The sequence below is a fragment of the Schistocerca americana genome, chromosome 2, assembly GCF_021461395.2.
Source record: "Schistocerca americana isolate TAMUIC-IGC-003095 chromosome 2, iqSchAmer2.1, whole genome shotgun sequence".
NCBI classification, from domain to species: Eukaryota; Metazoa; Arthropoda; class Insecta; order Orthoptera; family Acrididae; genus Schistocerca; species Schistocerca americana.
The window spans coordinates 1,003,357,437-1,003,375,796 of NC_060120.1; the positions used below are offsets into that span (position 1 = coordinate 1,003,357,437).

General features: G+C 43.8%; 1 protein-coding gene across 1 annotated transcript in view; it reads right to left on the reverse strand.

The window, feature by feature from the left end:
- Window positions 1-9,626: 9,626 nt before the first annotated feature.
- LOC124596331 (mast cell tryptase-like) overlaps window positions 9,627-18,360 on the reverse strand; it is a 124,924-nt gene continuing 116,190 nt past the window's right edge. The window contains exons 6-7 of the mRNA XM_047135434.1: window positions 11,794-11,994; window positions 9,627-9,801 (exon numbers count right to left, since the gene is read on the reverse strand). Coding sequence (XP_046991390.1) covers window positions 9,659-9,801; window positions 11,794-11,994 — 344 coding nt within the window. The 3' untranslated portion in view covers window positions 9,627-9,658. The remainder of the gene's footprint in view (window positions 9,802-11,793; window positions 11,995-18,360) is intronic.

Here is an 18,360-nt window from a genome sequence, read left to right on the forward strand (position 1 = left end):
ATTTTACAGTCACTAGCATTGGCTGCTTCTGCTTGTCAGTGTGTAACTAGACTCATTCCATAGCCCTGAAGGCTCTCCTTCATGATAGGGTTTACAGGTCATAATATGTGAATGAAAGACTGTGAATCATTCAGTACATTTATTAGGAATTTATGGTATAGGAGGGGTAGCACTAGATTTTTTAAACTATTATGTTTGTGATAAGTATATTATCCCAGGCTATATTTCAAAAGTGAAGGGAACATCCTAAAGTGAAATCATCATACAAGATCCTTACTTTTTAAGGTCTCACAAGGAATCACTCATTAGTCACATTTGTCCCTTGTCTATATTAAAGATATCACACAGCCAGAAAAAGTTAACTATGGTGATAATATATCCATTATTAGCTGGGGCTGTACTGATTAGATCACAGTGCAAAACAGTAAAGCTGAACTTAAACTCACATTGAATAAGGATAAGAAAGTCATGATGAAGTTTCTGTAAAATTATAATAACCACAATAACTCCTCCTGTCCTAAAACAAATCTGCTACAGATTAATCCTCTCACATCTGCAACGTGGGTTTCAAATGTCTTAAATGTGAATCTTATGTGGACTATTTCACTAAAGACAATTTACTAACTCCAATCCCTGTGTCTGTTCTTAAGACAAATATGGTTGTAAAAGAGAATGTAGAAAATAGTAAATCAACAGAAACATTCATCTCTACAATACGTAAACCAGTGATGCTTCTTGTACAATACTAAGTAATAAAAGATCTACATATCATGCATACTTGCTGCTGGAAAACATTTCATTAACAGCAAGTTCATGAAAATCTTGTTTAAGGACAAATTAAAACAGTTATTAACTGAAAGATGTTCATACTCACCCAAATATTTTAGAACTCCATTATCTATGTTTCTAAATTTTTGCAAATATTAAGTTCCAGTATTTTATGGTAATAATATTTATTTAAAGGTAGTTGAACTGTACTATCTAATGTGCTACTTTTTGTTATATAGGCATTGTATTTGTGGTATGTTTTTTATTGTAATACACAAATACAAAGATAACCAAGACTCAGAAGTTCTTATAGACAAATAAAGATGATGTTATTAAATGGTGAGGTAGTAATATAGGCAAGCTTATATATCATGATTTTGTTATTGTTGTGGTCTTCAGCCTGAAGATCTGATGCAGTTCTCAATGCTATAGTTGCATGCACGTAAGAAGACAGCAGTGCGATGCATTCTGCATAGAGAGACAAAGAATATTTTGTGGCACCACCAGTGTGATCTCTGTCTTCAACCCATGCCTCACATTCCATCCATTGTCTATCCTGGTAACCGCCAACACAGGTATTAGTGCTATGCCAAGCCACTGTTTCTGCTTCTGACTCTCCTTAGCAGAATTTGTAAACTTGGAAAACTATCACCGCCACTTCTAAATGTACTACTTGTCATTTTTGCCTTATGCTGCCCCTAATGAACACCATAGTGGCTAAATAACCTCACCGTACCTGAAATACCATGAAAATCAACACTGAATGTTCTACATGCTCCCCAATGGACAGCCCCCTGCGGGTTCGGGGGTAAGAATAGGCCCGCGGTATTCCTGCCTGTTGTAAGAGGTGACTAAAAGGAGTCTCAAACGTTTCGGCCTTCTGTGATGGTCCCCTCTTGGGTTTGACCTCCTTTTTTTTCCAAATTTCCGTTGTTAGTGCGTGCCATTTGGGGAAGGACACCTTCCCGTGGTGTTTTTCTATTGGTCCATCATGCTCCACCATCTTGCATGTTACCTATTGTCGTGTGGGGGGGACTACGCCCAACATCTTCTGGGTTGTCTCCTTCTCGCTTTGTGCGCACTCTTCTTCTTAGCGCCTACGACAACTGTGGACCCTTTCAACACCTAAAATCCAGCACGGTAGCCAGTCCGTTGTGGTGGGGTCGTCATGTACCCTCTTGGTGGTAGCCCCCTGACCACGCAGGGATCGCACTACAGATGCCAGAGCTGTTTCCTCCCCATGCATGCCAAGGAGTATGTGCCCATCTTGTCTGGGGCACGGGGACTCCAGGCAATGGGATATCGGCCAGGTACCCGTTGCTTTGGCTGGGTGGCGCACTTGGGGAGAGCCCTCGTTCGGAGTAGGTGGCATCTGGGCGGATGTGGCGCAATGAAGCGCAATAAATCACACCAAGCTGGTGGTCGCACGGCCACCAGCATTTCTAAGCATGGTAGAGTAGACTTTGATGCTGCACAAATGACCCTCAGTCGTTCCCCTCGTTGGCTGCGCCATGGGAGGGACGCCGATCTAGTGCCAAGCGGGAGCCTTACGTACCGCAATACCTTGTCTGCAGCAGGACTGATGGTGACTCCTTTCTTATGACGAAGCCTCTGTTTTTTGTGGAACACCTGGAGGATAAGTTTGGGGAAGTGGCGGGGTTGTCTAAAATGAGGAATGGGTCCATCCTCCTCAAGACGTCCTCCCCAGCCCAGTCACGAGCGTTGCTCTTGTGCAATAAGCTGGATGACGTCCCTGTTACCGTCACTCCCCACAGTAGCTTAAATATGGTCCAGGGGATTATTTACCATCGTGACCTCTTGTTACAATCCGATGATGAGCTGAGAGCTGACTTGGAACGACGTCGTGTACATTTTGTCCGTCGTGTACATAGAGGGCCCAAGGCTAACAGGGTGGCCACCGGTGCCTTTATCTTGGCCTTCGAGGGTGATGTCTTGCCCAAGAAGGTCAAGGTGATGGTTTCCCGTTGCGACGTGAAGCCATACGTCCCTCCCCCAATGCGGTGCTTCCAGTGCTGGAAGTTTGGGCATATGTCCTCCCGTTGCCCATCCAGCGCTACATGTCGAGATTGCGGACGCCCCTCTCATCCCGATTCTCCATGTGCGCCTCCGCCTGTATGTGTCAACTGTGGGGAGCACCACTCTCCATGCTCGCCGGATTGCCCCGTTCTTCATAAGGAGCGGAAGATCATGGAATTTAAGACCCTGGACCGGCTTACTTATCGAGAGGCAAAACTGAAATATGAAAGGTTGTATCCTGCTTCCATTCGACCATCTTATGCTGCAGCCACGTTATCGTCGCCCACGCGAGCGACGGTTGTCGCCTCATCTGTGCCGCCTTCAGTGGGCCCTCGGGGCCGTGTATCTCTGTCTGCCCCCCTCGTGTCTGGGGGCAAGCCTTCTTCTGTTGCCCCCTTAGCAGTTGGGGGCAAACCCTCTTCTGTCGCTCCCCCCACGCTTACTTCGGGAGTGACATCTGCTCCACAACCGGGAGACTCGATCCCTCCCCCTCCTTCACCGCCGGCGTTGCCTCCGCCGGTTCCTCTCTCGCGGAAGGGGTCCCTCGGGGCTCTCCCTTCCTCCGTTTCTTCTCCTTCCCAGCCAGATGTCAGCCAGTGGCTGAAGGTTCCGCCACCTGCTGGTCGTAGGGCTTCTGCGTCGTCGTCAGCCTCCGACGCTCCTTCAGAGAAGCTCTCCCAGCCCTCTCACCCTAAGGGCCGACGTGAGAAGAAGGAAGGGCATGTGTCCAAGAAGAAGGACGTTCCGGAGGTTTCAGCACTGCCTGCTGTACATAGTCCTGGCTCCGGGGATGAGGTGGAGATCCTCACCTCTGCCGCGGATCTCGCCCTCACGGAACCCTTGGGGGCCTCTCCTATGGACTCAGCTGACTCTCCCCCGGTGGCGGCAGTTGGCTCTGAAGCGCTGTCTGCCTCTTAGTCGCATTCACGCCCCCTCAGTCCCTTCCTGCTTCCATTCTCCAATGGAACTGCGGGGGTTATTTCCGCCACCTACCTGAGCTCCGGATGCTTCTGAGTCATTCCCCTGTTCTCTGCATTGCTCTGCAGGAAACTTGGTTTCCTGCACTGCAGACCCCCGCCCTTCGCGGTTATCGGGGATACTATAAGAACCGTGCTGCCTGTCAACGAGCGTCAGGTGGGGTTTGCCTCTTTGTTCACCACTCTGTCTGTAGCTCGCCAGTACCCCTTCAGACGCCTTTAGAGGCAGTTGCTGCCAGGGTTGAGCTCTCGCCGGCTATTACTGTTTGCTCTGTTTACATTCCTCTGGATGCGGAGCTCCCCCGACATGTCTTGGCTGCGCTGCTGGCTCAACTCCCGCCACCATTGCTGCTTCTGGGCGATTTCAATGCCCACAACCCTCTATGGGGTGGGACTGTCTCTGATGACCGCGGTCGGGCCGTGGAGCATTTGTTGGCTCAGCTCGACCTTAGCCTCTTGAACACCGGTGCTCCCACGCATTTCAGTGTTGCCTATGGCTCGTTCTCGGCCATCGATCTCTCTCTTTGCAGCCTCGGACTTGTCCCATCCCTCCACTGGAGGGTGCACCCTGACCTGTGCGGTAGTGACCATTTTCCCATCTATTTGTCACTACCCCAGTGTCGTTCTTCTGGGCACCTGCCCCGCTGGGCTCTCCACAGGGCAGACTGGCCGGCTTTTACTTCTGCTGCAACCATTGAGTCTCCCCCACAGGGTAACGTTGACGAGGTGGTCCGTGTTTTAACCACGTCCATCATTTCAGCGGCCGAGGCTGCCATGCCCCAATCTTCTGGCCTCCCTCGGAGGAAGGCTGTACCCTGGTGGTCGCAGGAGATTGCTGAGGCTATTCGCGACCGTCGGGGGGCTCTCCAGCGTCATCGGCGGCACCCGTCTCTCGAGGCCCTCATCGCCTTTAAGAGGCTCCGTGCCTTGGCCCGTCGTCTTATTGCACGGCGTAAGCAGGAGTGGTGGGAGAGGTATGTCTCATCCTTGGGCTCCCATGTCTCCCCCTCACTCGTGTGGTCCCGGATCCGCCGGATTTATGGATACCAGACCCCTATGGGTGTCCCTGGGCTCTCCTTGGACGGCGCTGTCTGCACGGACGCTGCCGCCATTGCTGAACGGCTTGCCGCGCACTTTGCTCAGAGCTCTGTGACTGCATCTTATCCCCCCGCCTTTCGCTCTCTAAAGGAGCGAGCCGAGCGGACGCCGTTCTCATTCCACACGCGTCGTTTTGAAACATACAATGCTCCTTTCAGCGAGAGGGAATTCCTCGCTGCCCTCGCCGATTGCCCTGATACAGCACCAGGCCCAGACTGCATCCACGCGCAGATGCTGAAGCATCTCTCCAGGGACTGCCAGAGACACATTCTCGCGATATTTAATCGCATTTGGAGTGAAGGCGTGTTCCCGTCGCAATGGCGCGAGGGTGTTATTGTCCCCATCTTGAAGCCCAGTGCGGACCCACTGGCGGTGGACAGCTATCGTCCCATTACCCTCACCAACGTTTTGTGCAAATTGCTCGAATGTATGGTGGGGCGGCGTTTGTGTTGGGTCCTTGAGTCGCGCGGTCTCCTCGCTCCATCCCAGGGTGGCATCTGTCGGGGCCGGTCTGCAGTGGACAATTTGGTGCGGCTGGAATCTGCTGTCCGTACGGCCTTTGCCCAACGTCAGCATCTCGTTGCTGTATTTTTCGATCCGCGGAAGGCGTATGACACCACATGGAGGCATCACATCCTCGCCACGTTGCATGAGTGGGGTCTTCGTGGTCGGCTCCCGGCTTTTCTTCATAGCTTTTTATTGCGCCGCTCTTTCCGGGTGCAAGTCGGTGCCACCTCTAGTTCCTCTTATATACAGGAAAATGGGGTCCCGCAGGGCTCAGTGTTGAGCGTCTCCTTATTTCTAGTGGCCATTAATGGTCTGGCTGCAGCAGTGGGGTCGTCGGTGTCTCCTTCTTTGTATGCCGACGACTTCTGCATCTCATTTAGCTCCACGACTACGGGAGTCGCCGAACGCAGGCTGCAAGTCGCCGTTCGCAAGGCAGCATCATGGGCTCTGACTCATGGTTTTCAGTTCTCTGCACCCAAGACTCGAGTTATGCACTTCTGCAGGCGTCGGACGGTCCACCCTCATCCTGAACTTTACCTCGACGGCCACCTGCTTGAAGTGGTGGACACTTGCCGCTTCTTGGGACTCGTGTTTGATGCCTGGCTCACATGGGTTCCTCATGTTACTCAGCTGAAGCAAAAATGCTGGCGGCACCTCAACGCCCTCCGCTGCCTTAGTCGCACGTCTTGCGGTGCAGATCGCTGCACGCTGCTGCGATTGTACAGAGCCCTTGTGCTGTCCCGGCTTGATTATGGGAGCCTGGCCTATGGGTCTGCGTCACCCTCAGTGTTGAAGTTGTTAGACCCCATACACCACTGTGGGGTTCGGCTTGCCACTGGCGCTTTTCACACTAGCCCCGTGGATAGTCTACTGGTGGAGGCCGGGGTTCCCCCGCTGCGGATTCGCCGCCATCGTCTGCTCGCCGACTATGCTGTCCACGTGCATTGCTCGCCAGGCCATCCCAATCGTCACCTGCTTTTCCTTGCCATGGTCCTCCATCTGCTCGAACGGCGACCTAGGTCTGGGCTTTCTGTAGCTGTCTGCGTCCGGTCCCTGCTGTCGGAACTGGGGTCATTCCCTCTTCTGCCTCCCTTCCGGGTCCGTGCACCTACGCCTCCCTGGTGTTTGTCCCGGCCGTCCGTCCGCCTGGACTTGGCGCAGGGACCCAAGGACTCGGTTCCACCTGTGGCCCTCCGTCGCCGTTTTCTTGCGCTCCTCGCCTCATTTCCGGGCTGTGAGCCTGTCTACACTGATGGTTCCCTGGTTGATGGTCGCACTGCCTACACTTTTGCTCATGCTGCCCATGTTGAGCAACGCTCCTTGCCGGCTGGCTGCAGTATTTTTACTGCAGAGCTGGTGGCCATCTTACGCGCTCTTGAGCATATGCGTTTCTGCTCAGGTAGGTCCATCGTCATCTGCAGTGACTCCCTGAGCAGCCTTCAGGCCATCGACCGCTGCTATCCCTCTTCTGCTCTGGTGTCCTCTATTCAGGAGTCTGTTTCCGCCAGTGCCCGTTCTGGTCGTTCGGTGGTCTTGGTTTGGACGCCAGGTCATGTTGGCATCCCGGGGAACGAACGTGTTGACAGGCTGGCCAAAGGGGCGATCGACGCCCCAGCTTTGGAGATCGGCCTCACAGCTCGCGATCAGCAGCTGGTGTTGCGCCGTAAGGTGCTTGGGGTGTGGTCTGCTGAGTGGCGAGGCATGACGGCGCCTAATAAACTGCGGGCTGTCAAGGAGACGACCGATGTGTGGCGCTCCTCCCTGCGGTCTTCCCGCAGGGACTCTGTTATCCTGTGTCGGCTGTGCATCGGCCATACATACCTGACGCACGGCCATCTTTTGCGTCAGGAGGATCCCCCCCCTGTGTCAGTGTGGGTCCCGGCTGACGGTCGCCCACATTTTATTGGAGTGTCCCCGACTGCGCACCCTTCGGCAGTCTTTTAATCTCCCGGGCCCCTTGCCTTTGATTTTATGCGACGATGCCTCCCTGGCTGACGATGTTTTACATTTTATCCGTGCTAGTCCTTTTTATGGATCCATTTAGGGGGATCCTGTACCTTTCCATTTCTGTGTCTTTTGTCCTCGCGTCTCTCCATATTTGTTGTTGTTTTGGTGTGTTGTCTGGTGTTCGTCTGTACTCTTCTTTTCTGTAGTGTTCGTTACCTAATTTGTGTTCTTTAGCACCTGGGGGGGGGGGGGGGGGAGTCTCCTTCCTCTTGGGGTTTTATCTGCTCTGCGACTTTGTCTCGCCTGTTTTTTTGGAATGGGGGACTGATGACCTTAGCTGTTTAGTCCCCCTTAAACATCCCAACAACCACCACCACCATCCCCAATGGACATGCTACTGGCAGATGAGGCAGAATGACACTATTGGCTGGAGTGTCACTTGATACACCCTGTTCCTTGCCACTGCACATCACCCTACCACCTACCTTCTCATGTGCACACTGCTAGAGTCTATTCTGTGCAAGCCTCTTCATCCCTGCACTACTATTGCAGCTAAACTAGTCAAAACACAAATGTTTAATTCCTAAAAAGTGTACAGATTGTGAAACAGTGCATAGCAACAGCAGCTGATATACACTGAGGTGACAAAAGTCATGGGATACCTCCTAATATCATGTAGGACCTCCTTTTTCCCTCCATAGCGCAGCAACTCTTCATCATGGGTTGGACTCAACAAGCTGTTGGATGTCGCCTGCAGAAATATTTAGCCATGCTGCCTCTATAGCTGTCCAGCGAAACTGTTGCCAGTGCAGGATTTTGTGCAGAAATTGACTTCCTGATTATGCCCCATACATTTTTGATGGGTCTCATGTTGGGTGATCTGGGTCGCCAAATCATTCACTTGAAATGAAATGTTCAGAATGTTCTTCAAACCAATCAAGGACAGTTGTGGCCCAGTGACTTGGAGCATTATCATTCCATCATTGTTTGGAAATGTGAAGGCCATGAATGGCTCCAAATGGTCTCCAACATTAGCTCTTACTATTTGAAATTCAGACTCATTTGACCAGTCATCTAGGGTGCAACCAAAGTGGTCATGAGACCACAGTGTGGCTTCAGTTGTCTGAGACTTCAGACATGTGTGCAAGTTGCATTTGTGTGTGTGTGTGTGTGTGTGTGTGTGTGTGTGTGTGTGTGTGTGTGTGTGTGCAATCTCTACACAAATGCTGCTGCTCTCAGTGGTTAAGTGAAGGCCATCAGCCACTGCATTATTCATCCCAAATGAAATGTCCCATGAGCCTAGCTCCAGCTGTCATTCCACATTCTGTTAATTCCCATTGTGCAGCCATAATTATGTCAGACATCTTTACATTATGAATTAACTGAATACAAATGACAGCTCTGACATTGCATAGCCCTTTTATATGTTGTGTATCTGATACTACTACAGTCTGTAAATGTACATATCGCCATCCCATTACTTTTGTCAGCTCAGTGTATATGTGGCAGCATTTGACAAAAATGGACCATAAGTGCCTACAACTAATAAAAATAATTATTGTTGTTATTGCTGTTGTTGTTGTTGTTGTTGTACTAAAGACTATTTTGTATGTACAGCATTAATTCATAGAAATGGAACTGAATTCCAAGAGCTACATACTTATAAAGTTCACTTCCTTGTTTGGAGACACCCATTCTACCCAGTAAATGTCCTTATGGTTGCATTTAGGAATTGTTACTAAACTCAACAAACAAACAACTCTGAGTGGTAACAGTTAATAATTTCATAAATGACTTCTGTAACTTTTCTTATAAATATTTTATTTGACTGCAAGTGGAGGAATAATGGATTACATGTGTAGTTCGGTTGTTTGTGTGATACAGGACAGTTTTACACCCTCAATGTTGTACTTGCATGGGATTGCACTATTGTGTACAGAAAGCAGTGCATCTTGTCATTGTACTCATTTGTGACCAGCACAGTGCAAGGATTAATATTTCCAACAAACTTATTATGTCTGATGGTTGGAATGAGCTGAGAACCTTGTCATAAATCTGAAAATGTTTTACTGATTTCATTAGTGGGAGGTGATGGAGCAGTAAAATAAAAACGCACAAATCAACAAAAAATAAAATTATCTTTATAAATTAATATGGCAGTCTTTTGGGAATTTTATGCAATATGTACATATAAATTAACTGTACACCTATATACATCATATGTACAATTATTTTTACAAAAATATTTTCAGTGTAACAAATTTTTGGTATTCAGCTCTTGATTTCTTTTTTGTCTCTTTTTGGGAAAAGTGTAACATACTGGGCTAAAATTCTTGTTGCAAGCCCAGTTTCTTGAAAGATGCATGTATCCAATCAACATAATGTGAAATCCTGGTGTAAACACCAGGTTTTGATGGTTTAGCACAACCATCACCCCACGATACAAGTCCTGTTAGCACGAACCTCCCTGTAATCATATTGAACAAAAATAAAACTTATTTAAAAACAATGTAGTTTATGCATACCATCTATGCCTGCTTCATGTTCCATCATTACGCATATTTCTATCTTGAAGGGACACAATTAAGTATACTTTCAACTACAAGAAGAGTAAATATAATTCATAGTCAATAACAAGTTTTTATGATGAACACATTTGCCTAAAATGCTTTCTCACACATCTTTCTTATCTGATTAGGACAACTAATGTAATGAATTATAGCTGAAAACTAGGTTGACAGTCATTAGTGGTGGTCTGATTTGCACAGTGGTCATGTATGGTGATTTGTAAAACCTATGACTCAGTTCACCATGCCAGCCTATTTAAGGTATTGCATGAACATGAAATAGATAGCAAAACAACTAACTCAATCCAGTGGACTTTACCAAACAGTTTGAAAGTAAAGTTAATGTATGAAATATATTATTTGTCTCTTTATTTCTAAATAAATTGTTATTCTCAACTAGAACTTTCCATGCATTTTGGTATTGCATCAAATAATGAATCTTTTAAAATTAAAAAAAAAATGTAAGGCAAGGTGATGGGTTATCTCTCTCCCTTTCCAGTCTTGTAGGGTCATAAAAACATGGCAGAGAGAAATACCTACAATAAATATGTGGACATAATATATAAAGCAATATCAAGTGCCTCATCTAAGTTGATGACCTAACAGTGATTACCAGGACTACCATAGAATCCATACATGTCCTAGAGAAGCCTCATGTGATCACTACCAAAACTGGCCTCCAAGAAAATACAGAACATGGATTTGAAGTGTAATAGTCTAGTGTCCCTTATGACAATATATGGAAACATCACAGGTTAAACATGGGAGAAGTTACGAGGAATACTGATAATAGCAGAGTGACCAATAAAACCCAAACATAGAGCCTATAAAACCACCTACAATATCATTAACAAGAAATCCCTTTCCACCTAAGCCCAACTGTTCCACTAACAGATAGTCATCCTCCCAGAATCACTCCATGAAGTTGAAATATTATCATTACCCATCAAACAGCAATGTCACTGAAAAAATTATTCAGGCCAAAGGTTCAAGATAGTATCTGGGTGCATAGAAACTCAAAACAAATATATGCCCTGATTGAACTATTTATTTTCATTGCAAGGAAACGATACTGCCGAAGCAAATGATACACTACTTATTTAATGTATGGTCTGCTTTTTGAATATGTGTTCTTTTGGTTTCTGCATCAGTACAGTTCACTCACCAAGGGTTTAAACTGCCATGCACAGTTATCTATCATTACATTTATGCCTTTAAAATGACAATATTTTCACTTGACAAAATATCTGAGGAAGTTGAGGATGTTACCTGACTTCATTCCCATAAGTTCTTTAAACATTTGGTATAACTGCAGAAACTCAAGGTTCACAGTTAAAAACTGGTTTTTCTTGAATAACTGATAGTCTGAATTTGTTGTGGTATTTTACTCATTGTGCAGTCAACACAGCCATGACTATTCAGTCTTTTTTATCTTTAAAAGTAAACTACATTTCATTCAATTACATTTCTTTTTTTAAGAATGTATTAAGTGACAATTAAATTATAATGCTGAGTGTAATAGCTTAGGATGTGTGCTACTGTTTCTTCCTGGCTGCCAAACTGCATTTTAAAAGCCAAAATTCTTTAATTCAGTTCAGCTTTTCTCAGCTTTTTTCTAAACTTCATCTCTTAATTAATTACTCACACAACTTTAAAATGGCATGTTTCAGTTGATTCCTTATGCTAAAACAGTATATCACAGTAATTTCAATCTGTTCAAAATATTTATATACTTCAAAACTATGTTGTTTATCTTAATTTCTCCACTTTGTGCATGTATTGTAATTCCAACGTTTGAAAGACATCTCTTGTAATATATGATAAACTACTTATATAAAATATGTATTTTATTTACTCAGCTGTTAAAATATAGGTATAAGATTAATCCTTACCATCAACTTCACAAGCCAGGGGTCCACCGGAGTCACCTCCACAAGCATCGACACCACCTTCAAGGAGACCAGCACAAAGCATGCCATCTAGAATCGCTTGATCTCGGTCCCCATAAACTTCCTTTGTGCGGCATGTCTCTTGTTCCAGTAATGGAACATATGCTGCTAGCAGTACATCAGAAAGGCTCTCCATGTCCTGAGCTATAAAAAAAACAGGCAGTAGCAGGCGAGAAAAGGGGATGTTGTCCATACTGAAGATTGAAAACAAGGCTGGAATGATTATGTTGTACCATTCTCCTTCCCCCCCCCCCCCCCCCTTTTCCTCACAAGAGTCCATAAAGTGTAGAAATATTATCTAATATTCATATACAAAATTGTATCTTAACACCATTAAATTTTAATAATAGGAGAAAACACAATCTGTTTAATCAATTAGAACAAGCTGTCACTGCCACAGCAAAATAGAATGATGTCATCATTTTTTTATATTTCAGAAACGTTTGGAAGGAGAGAATACAGGGCTTTTCTTAGCCTCTCCACAAGAAATATGGATATACACGACTTTATTAATCACTAGTTTCTGATGTAGAATACATAATTCCACAAGCAAGCACATGCTACATTGATCATAGCACATGCTATGTTGATCATACTTTGTTCATAACACATAATGTCATGTTTCAGAGTAAATTTTTACTATCCATAGATAGCTTGAAATTGACCATTCACGTGGATGGCAGGTGGACAAATTGTTGGTGGTCACACCTGTTGTATCATGGTCAGAGCATGGCAGTAACTCCAACATGAATATCAATAAAGTACAATCAAAGCCCTTATGTTGCATAATAACCATTATTGGTGGTTTCCACTGAGAATTACATGGATGAATAAGCTGACAATAATCTGACCAATTTAAGATGCAGTACAAGCTGAGAATCACATGGATGAATAAGCTGACAATAATCTGACCAATTGAAGATGCAATACAAGTTCATCTTACCAGAAAAGTGCTGAATATTACATTATTACAACTTGAAATTTCATTTCAAGAATCACACTGTATCTCAGGACTTCGAAAATAAATGGTTTACTGTTTGGATCAAATACTTTTTGATTACCATCACCACAACTGTGCTTCATGGAGTGTCCATGAAGAATGGCTATAATACTTGTATTTTAAAAAAAGGGGGTGCATCAGTGTTTATGCAGGTACAACATTTCTGGTTTTACTGCTGATCCTACCAAGAAAGGGCAGTGTAGTTGTTAATGAACCAGACTAGCACTTTGGAGGAACAAGGCTAAAATCTCTGCATATTTAGATTTTCTTTGGTCCTTAAATTGATTAAAGCAAATGCTGGGGTGGTTCCTCCACATCTTTTCATATCCAAGATTGTGCTCCATCTATAATGTCCTCATCATGGTGTGTTAAACCCTAACTGTTAGTTCTGCATCTAATGAAATAAGATATGGAAGTGGCAGAGATGTAACAAGATGTATTGGTTGGATGTATGAGAGCGATATTGAAACTAGATTTTTTTTCACATATATATGACCCATGTGACAAGGGACTGGCAGCACAAATAATCACTTCTCATTGCTGTTGCCATTCTAGGTGATGGTTGCATTCTGACCTGAGCTGCCGGAGTTGATAATCATGGGTGTGTGAGGTGTGCTTTCTTGTGTATATGAATGCTGATGAAGGCTGTGACTGAAAGCTTTGTGTAAGTGTCTTTTAATTGCGCCTGTCTGCAACTTAATGTGTCTTCTTTACGGTAAGTAGAAGTCTTATCTTTTCCTACATTGCTGATATCCCTACATCAATTTTCCATTGTATGAAAGATGGCACTCATATTTATTAATAATATAGAAGTTGAATTTAACATATAATGAACTATTATTTTCCTTCAGGTAATCTACCTTGAAAACCTAGAATAGGTGCCCCAATTGAGAAAATCCCTGCTCTTGTGGACCAACACCTTCACCCGGTTATGACTCAGCGCTCGCAGCCCACCTGTCTGGTCCAGTTGTGTGGCCTATCGGCAAAACATTAGTAGAAGTGACGCAGTCTTATGACTATGTACTGTAGCACTAACATTTTAAGTTTGATAAGGCCAATATATGACATGTTTTAATTTTAATTTTATATTGTGACATTTCTAAAGAAGGCTACATTATTATAGCTGAAACCTAGCTAAAGTTACTTTGCTTATGCAACTGGAGGCTGAATTTTAATATTAAACTATAAAGCAGTTTTTATCTACATGGAGACAAATTTTCTTTGAAGCCACAGTCAAGCATATATCCTCATTGGAATGAGAAATGTGATCAAAACAGCAAAAATGTATTTGCAATGTGAATATTAGTAGTATGTGGCATTATCAAAAGAAGAGCAGTGAGAGATAAATATATGAATGAAGTAAACTGGGGTGTCAGGGAACAGTGTAAAAGGCTAGAAAAATTATTTATGGGTCCTAAGATGTTTAAAACCACAAGTTGGGTAACAAGTGAAATTTGTGACTGGACTGAGAATTTTTTTGTAGAGAGGAAGCAACATGGTATCTTCAATGGAAAGTCATCAACAGATGTAGAAGTACCATCAGGGGTTTTCCAGGGAAGTGTGTTGTGACCCTTGCTGCTCATGTTGTATGTTAATGGTCTTGCAGCTAATGTTGACAGTAATTTCAGACATTTGACAAATGATGCAGTTATCTATAATGAAACACTGTCTGAAAGAAACTGCAGAAATATTTAGTCGGATCTTCATAAGATTTCAAAGCAGTGCAAAGACTGGCAACCTGCTTAAAATGTTCAGAAATATAAAACTGGGCACTTCAGGAAATGAAAAAAAAACAAAAAACAGAAAAGCATAGTATCCTTTGACTATAATACCAGTGAATCACAGCTGGAATTGGTCAACTCATACAAACACCTGAGTGTAACAATTTGCATGTATATGAAATGGAATGATCACACAGTGTTAGTTGCAAGTAAAGCAGGTGGTAGCTTGCAGCGCATGGATAGAATGCTAGGGAAGTGTAATCAGTCTACAAAGGAGACTGCATACAAAATACTCATGCAACCCATCCTTGAAAATTGCTCAAGTGTGTGGGAATCATACCAGATAGGATTGACAACAAATATTGAATGGACATAAATGAGGGAAGTACAAATGGTCACAGGTTCAAACAATCCATGGGAGAGTATCATGAAGACGCCAAAAGAATTGAACTGGCAGACAGCTGAAGATAAATGGTAACTGTCCCTTGAGAGCCTACAAAGAAACTTTCTAGAACCAGCTTTAATTGATAAGTGTCAGAAGATATCACCCCCCCCCCCCCCCCCAAACCTACATATTACTCCCATTGGGATTAAAAGACAAGATTAGACTAATGCAGGATGCTCAGAGACATTTCAGCAATCATTATTCCTGTGGTCCATATATGAATGCAATGAAAAAATAACTCGCACGATGGGACGTAACCCCTACCATGCACTTCACAGTGTTTTCCAGAATACTGATGTAGATGGAGATTGCTTACTGCTGGATGGCATGTGTATGAACTGGTTAAGGTCTGCAAAATTTAGCAAGATATTTATTGACATGTACAAAATTTAAAAAAATAAAAATGAGTGATTTGGGGAGGGGGTGACACTCTCCTTAAAAAAGTCCATTCTGAAAACCATAATAAAATTAAAAGACATTTCTAATGCATTTAAGCATCAATGTCTTGGATATAAAATATAAATCCCATAGATGTAAAAACTGAAAGTCTACAAATTTCTGTAGTAGGGAAGAAATATATCAGTCTTTTGCCTAAATGAAAAATGGCTAACAAAAAACTGCATCAAAATCATTAATGAATGAGAGAACTATGCTGTAGCTATTAGCTTTTGTAGAAGTAAGAAAATGCATGTGGGCTCCTGTATACTTATTAAAAATACTTTAGCATTTAAGGTAAGAGATGATTTTAATATTCTAAATGATAAGGACATATTTGAAAGTTGCTGCATAAAATTAAGAAGACAAACTATTCTAATATTTCAATACATAGAATCCCTGGAAAAGAAGTAACAAAAGTATTTCCATTTAACTCTTAAGTAGCAAAGTCAGGTCAAAATAACCTAAGAGATTTTTCTTTTGCTTGATTTCTTTGCCACTTGACATTCTGAAACTTGCCAGGGGCATGTATTTCCTTTTATTGCTGGTCTGTTTCAGGTAATGTGTTCAGAGTAATTTTAGTCTTCATTGTTTTGCTTTAAAATGCCACTATTCGGTGTCTGACCCAACATGATTTCTGGTGTTTTGGCATTGTTACCCATCTGACCCTCACCCCCATGAACCATGGACCTTGCCGTTGGTGGGGAGGCTTGCGTGCCTCAGCAATATAGATAGCCATACCGTAGGTGCAACCACAACGGAGGGGTATCTGTTGAGAGGCCAGACAAATGTGTGGTTCCTGAAGAGGGGCAGCAGCCTTTTCAGTAGTTGCAAGGGCAACAGTCTGGATGATTTACTGATCTGGCCTTGTAACATTAACCAAAACGGCATTGCTGTGCTGGTACTGCGAACGGCTGAAAGCAAGGGGAAACTTTTCCCTAGGGCATGCAGCTTTATTGTATGGTTAAATGACGATGGCGTCCTCTTGGGTAGAATATTCCGGAGGTAACATAGCCCCCCTTTCGGATCTCCGGGCGGGGCCTACTCAAGAGGATGTCGTTATCAGGTAAAAGAAAACTGGCGTTCTACGGATCGGAGCGTGGAATGTCAGATCCCTTAATCGGGCAGGTAAGTTAGAAAATTTAAAAAGGGAAATGGATAGGTTAAAGTTAGATATAGTGGGAATTAGTGAAGTTCGGTGCCAGGAGGAACAAGACTTCTGGTCAGGTGACTACAGGGTTATAAACACAAAATCAAATAGGGGTAATGCAGGAGTAGGTTTAATAATGAATAGGAAAATAGGAATGTGGGTAAGCTACTACAAACAGCATAGTGAATGCAGTATTGTGGCAAAGATAGACACAAAGCCCATGCTACTACAGTAGTACAAGTTTATATGCCAACTAGCTCCGCAGATGACGAAGAAATTGAAGAAATGTATGATGAAATAAAAGAAATTATTCAGATAGTGAAGGGTGACAAAAATTCAATAGTCATGGGTGACTGGAATTCGGTAGTAGGAAAAGGGAGAGAAGGAAATGTAGTAGGTGAATATGGATTGGGGCTAAGAAATGAAAGAGGAAGCTGCCTCGTAGAATTTTGCACAGAACAAAAGTTAATCATAGCTAACACTTGGTTCTAGAATCATAAAAGAAAGTTGTATACATGGAAGAATCCTGGAGATACTAGAAGGTATTAGATAGATTATATAATGGTAAGACAGAGATTTAGGAACCAGGTTTTAAATTGTAAGCCATTTCCAGGAGCAGCTGTGGACTCTGACCACAATCTATTGGTTATGATCTGTAGATTAAAACTGAAGAAACTGCAAAAAGGTGGGAATTTAAGGAGATGGGACCTGGATAAACTGAGTAAATCAGAGGTTGTACAGAGTTGTAGGGAGAGCATAAGGGAACAAACGGCAGGAATGGGGGAAAGAAATACAATAGAAGAAGAATGGGTAGCTCTGAGGGATGAAGTAGTGAAGGCAGCAGAGGATCAAGTAGGTAAAAAGAAGAGTGCTAGTAGAAATCCTTGGGTAACAGAAGATATATTGAATTTAATTGATGAAAGGAGAAAATATAAAAATGCGGTAAATGAAACAGGCAAAAAGGAATACAAACGTCTCAAAAATGAGATCGACAGGAAGTGCAAAATGGCTAAGCAGGGATGGCTAGAGGAAATATGTAAGGATGTAGAAGCGAGTATCACTAGGGGTAAGATAGATGCTGCCTACAGAAAGATTAGAGAGACCTTTGGAGATAAGAGAACCACTTGCATGAACATCAAGAGCTCAGACGGAAACCCAGTTCTAAGCAAAGAAGGGAAAGCAGAAAGGTGGAAGGAGTACATAGAGGGTCTATACAAGGGTGATGTACTTGAGGACAATATTATGGAAATGGAAGAGGATGTAGATGAAGATGAAATGGGAGATACGATACTGCATGAAGAGTTTCACAGAGCACTGAAAGACCTGAGTCGAAACAAGGCCCCAGGAGTAGACAACATTCCATTAGAACTGCTGACGGCCTTGGGAGAGCCAGTCCTGACAAAACTGTACCATCTGGTGAACAAGATGTATGAAACAGGCGAAATACCCTCAGACTTCAAGAAGAATATAATAATTCCAATCCCAAAGAAAGCAGGTGTTGACAGATGTGAAAACTACCGAACTATCAGTTTAATAAGTCACAGCTGCAAAATACTAACGCGAATTCTTTACAGATGAATGGAAAAACTAGTAGAAGCCAACCTCGGGGAAGATCAGTTTGGATTCCGTAGAAATGTTGGAACACGTGAGGCAATACTGACCCTACGACTTATCTTAGAAGCTAGATTAAGGAAGGGCAAACCTACGTTTCTAGCATTTGTAGACTTAGAGAAAGCTTTTGACAATGTTGACTGGAATA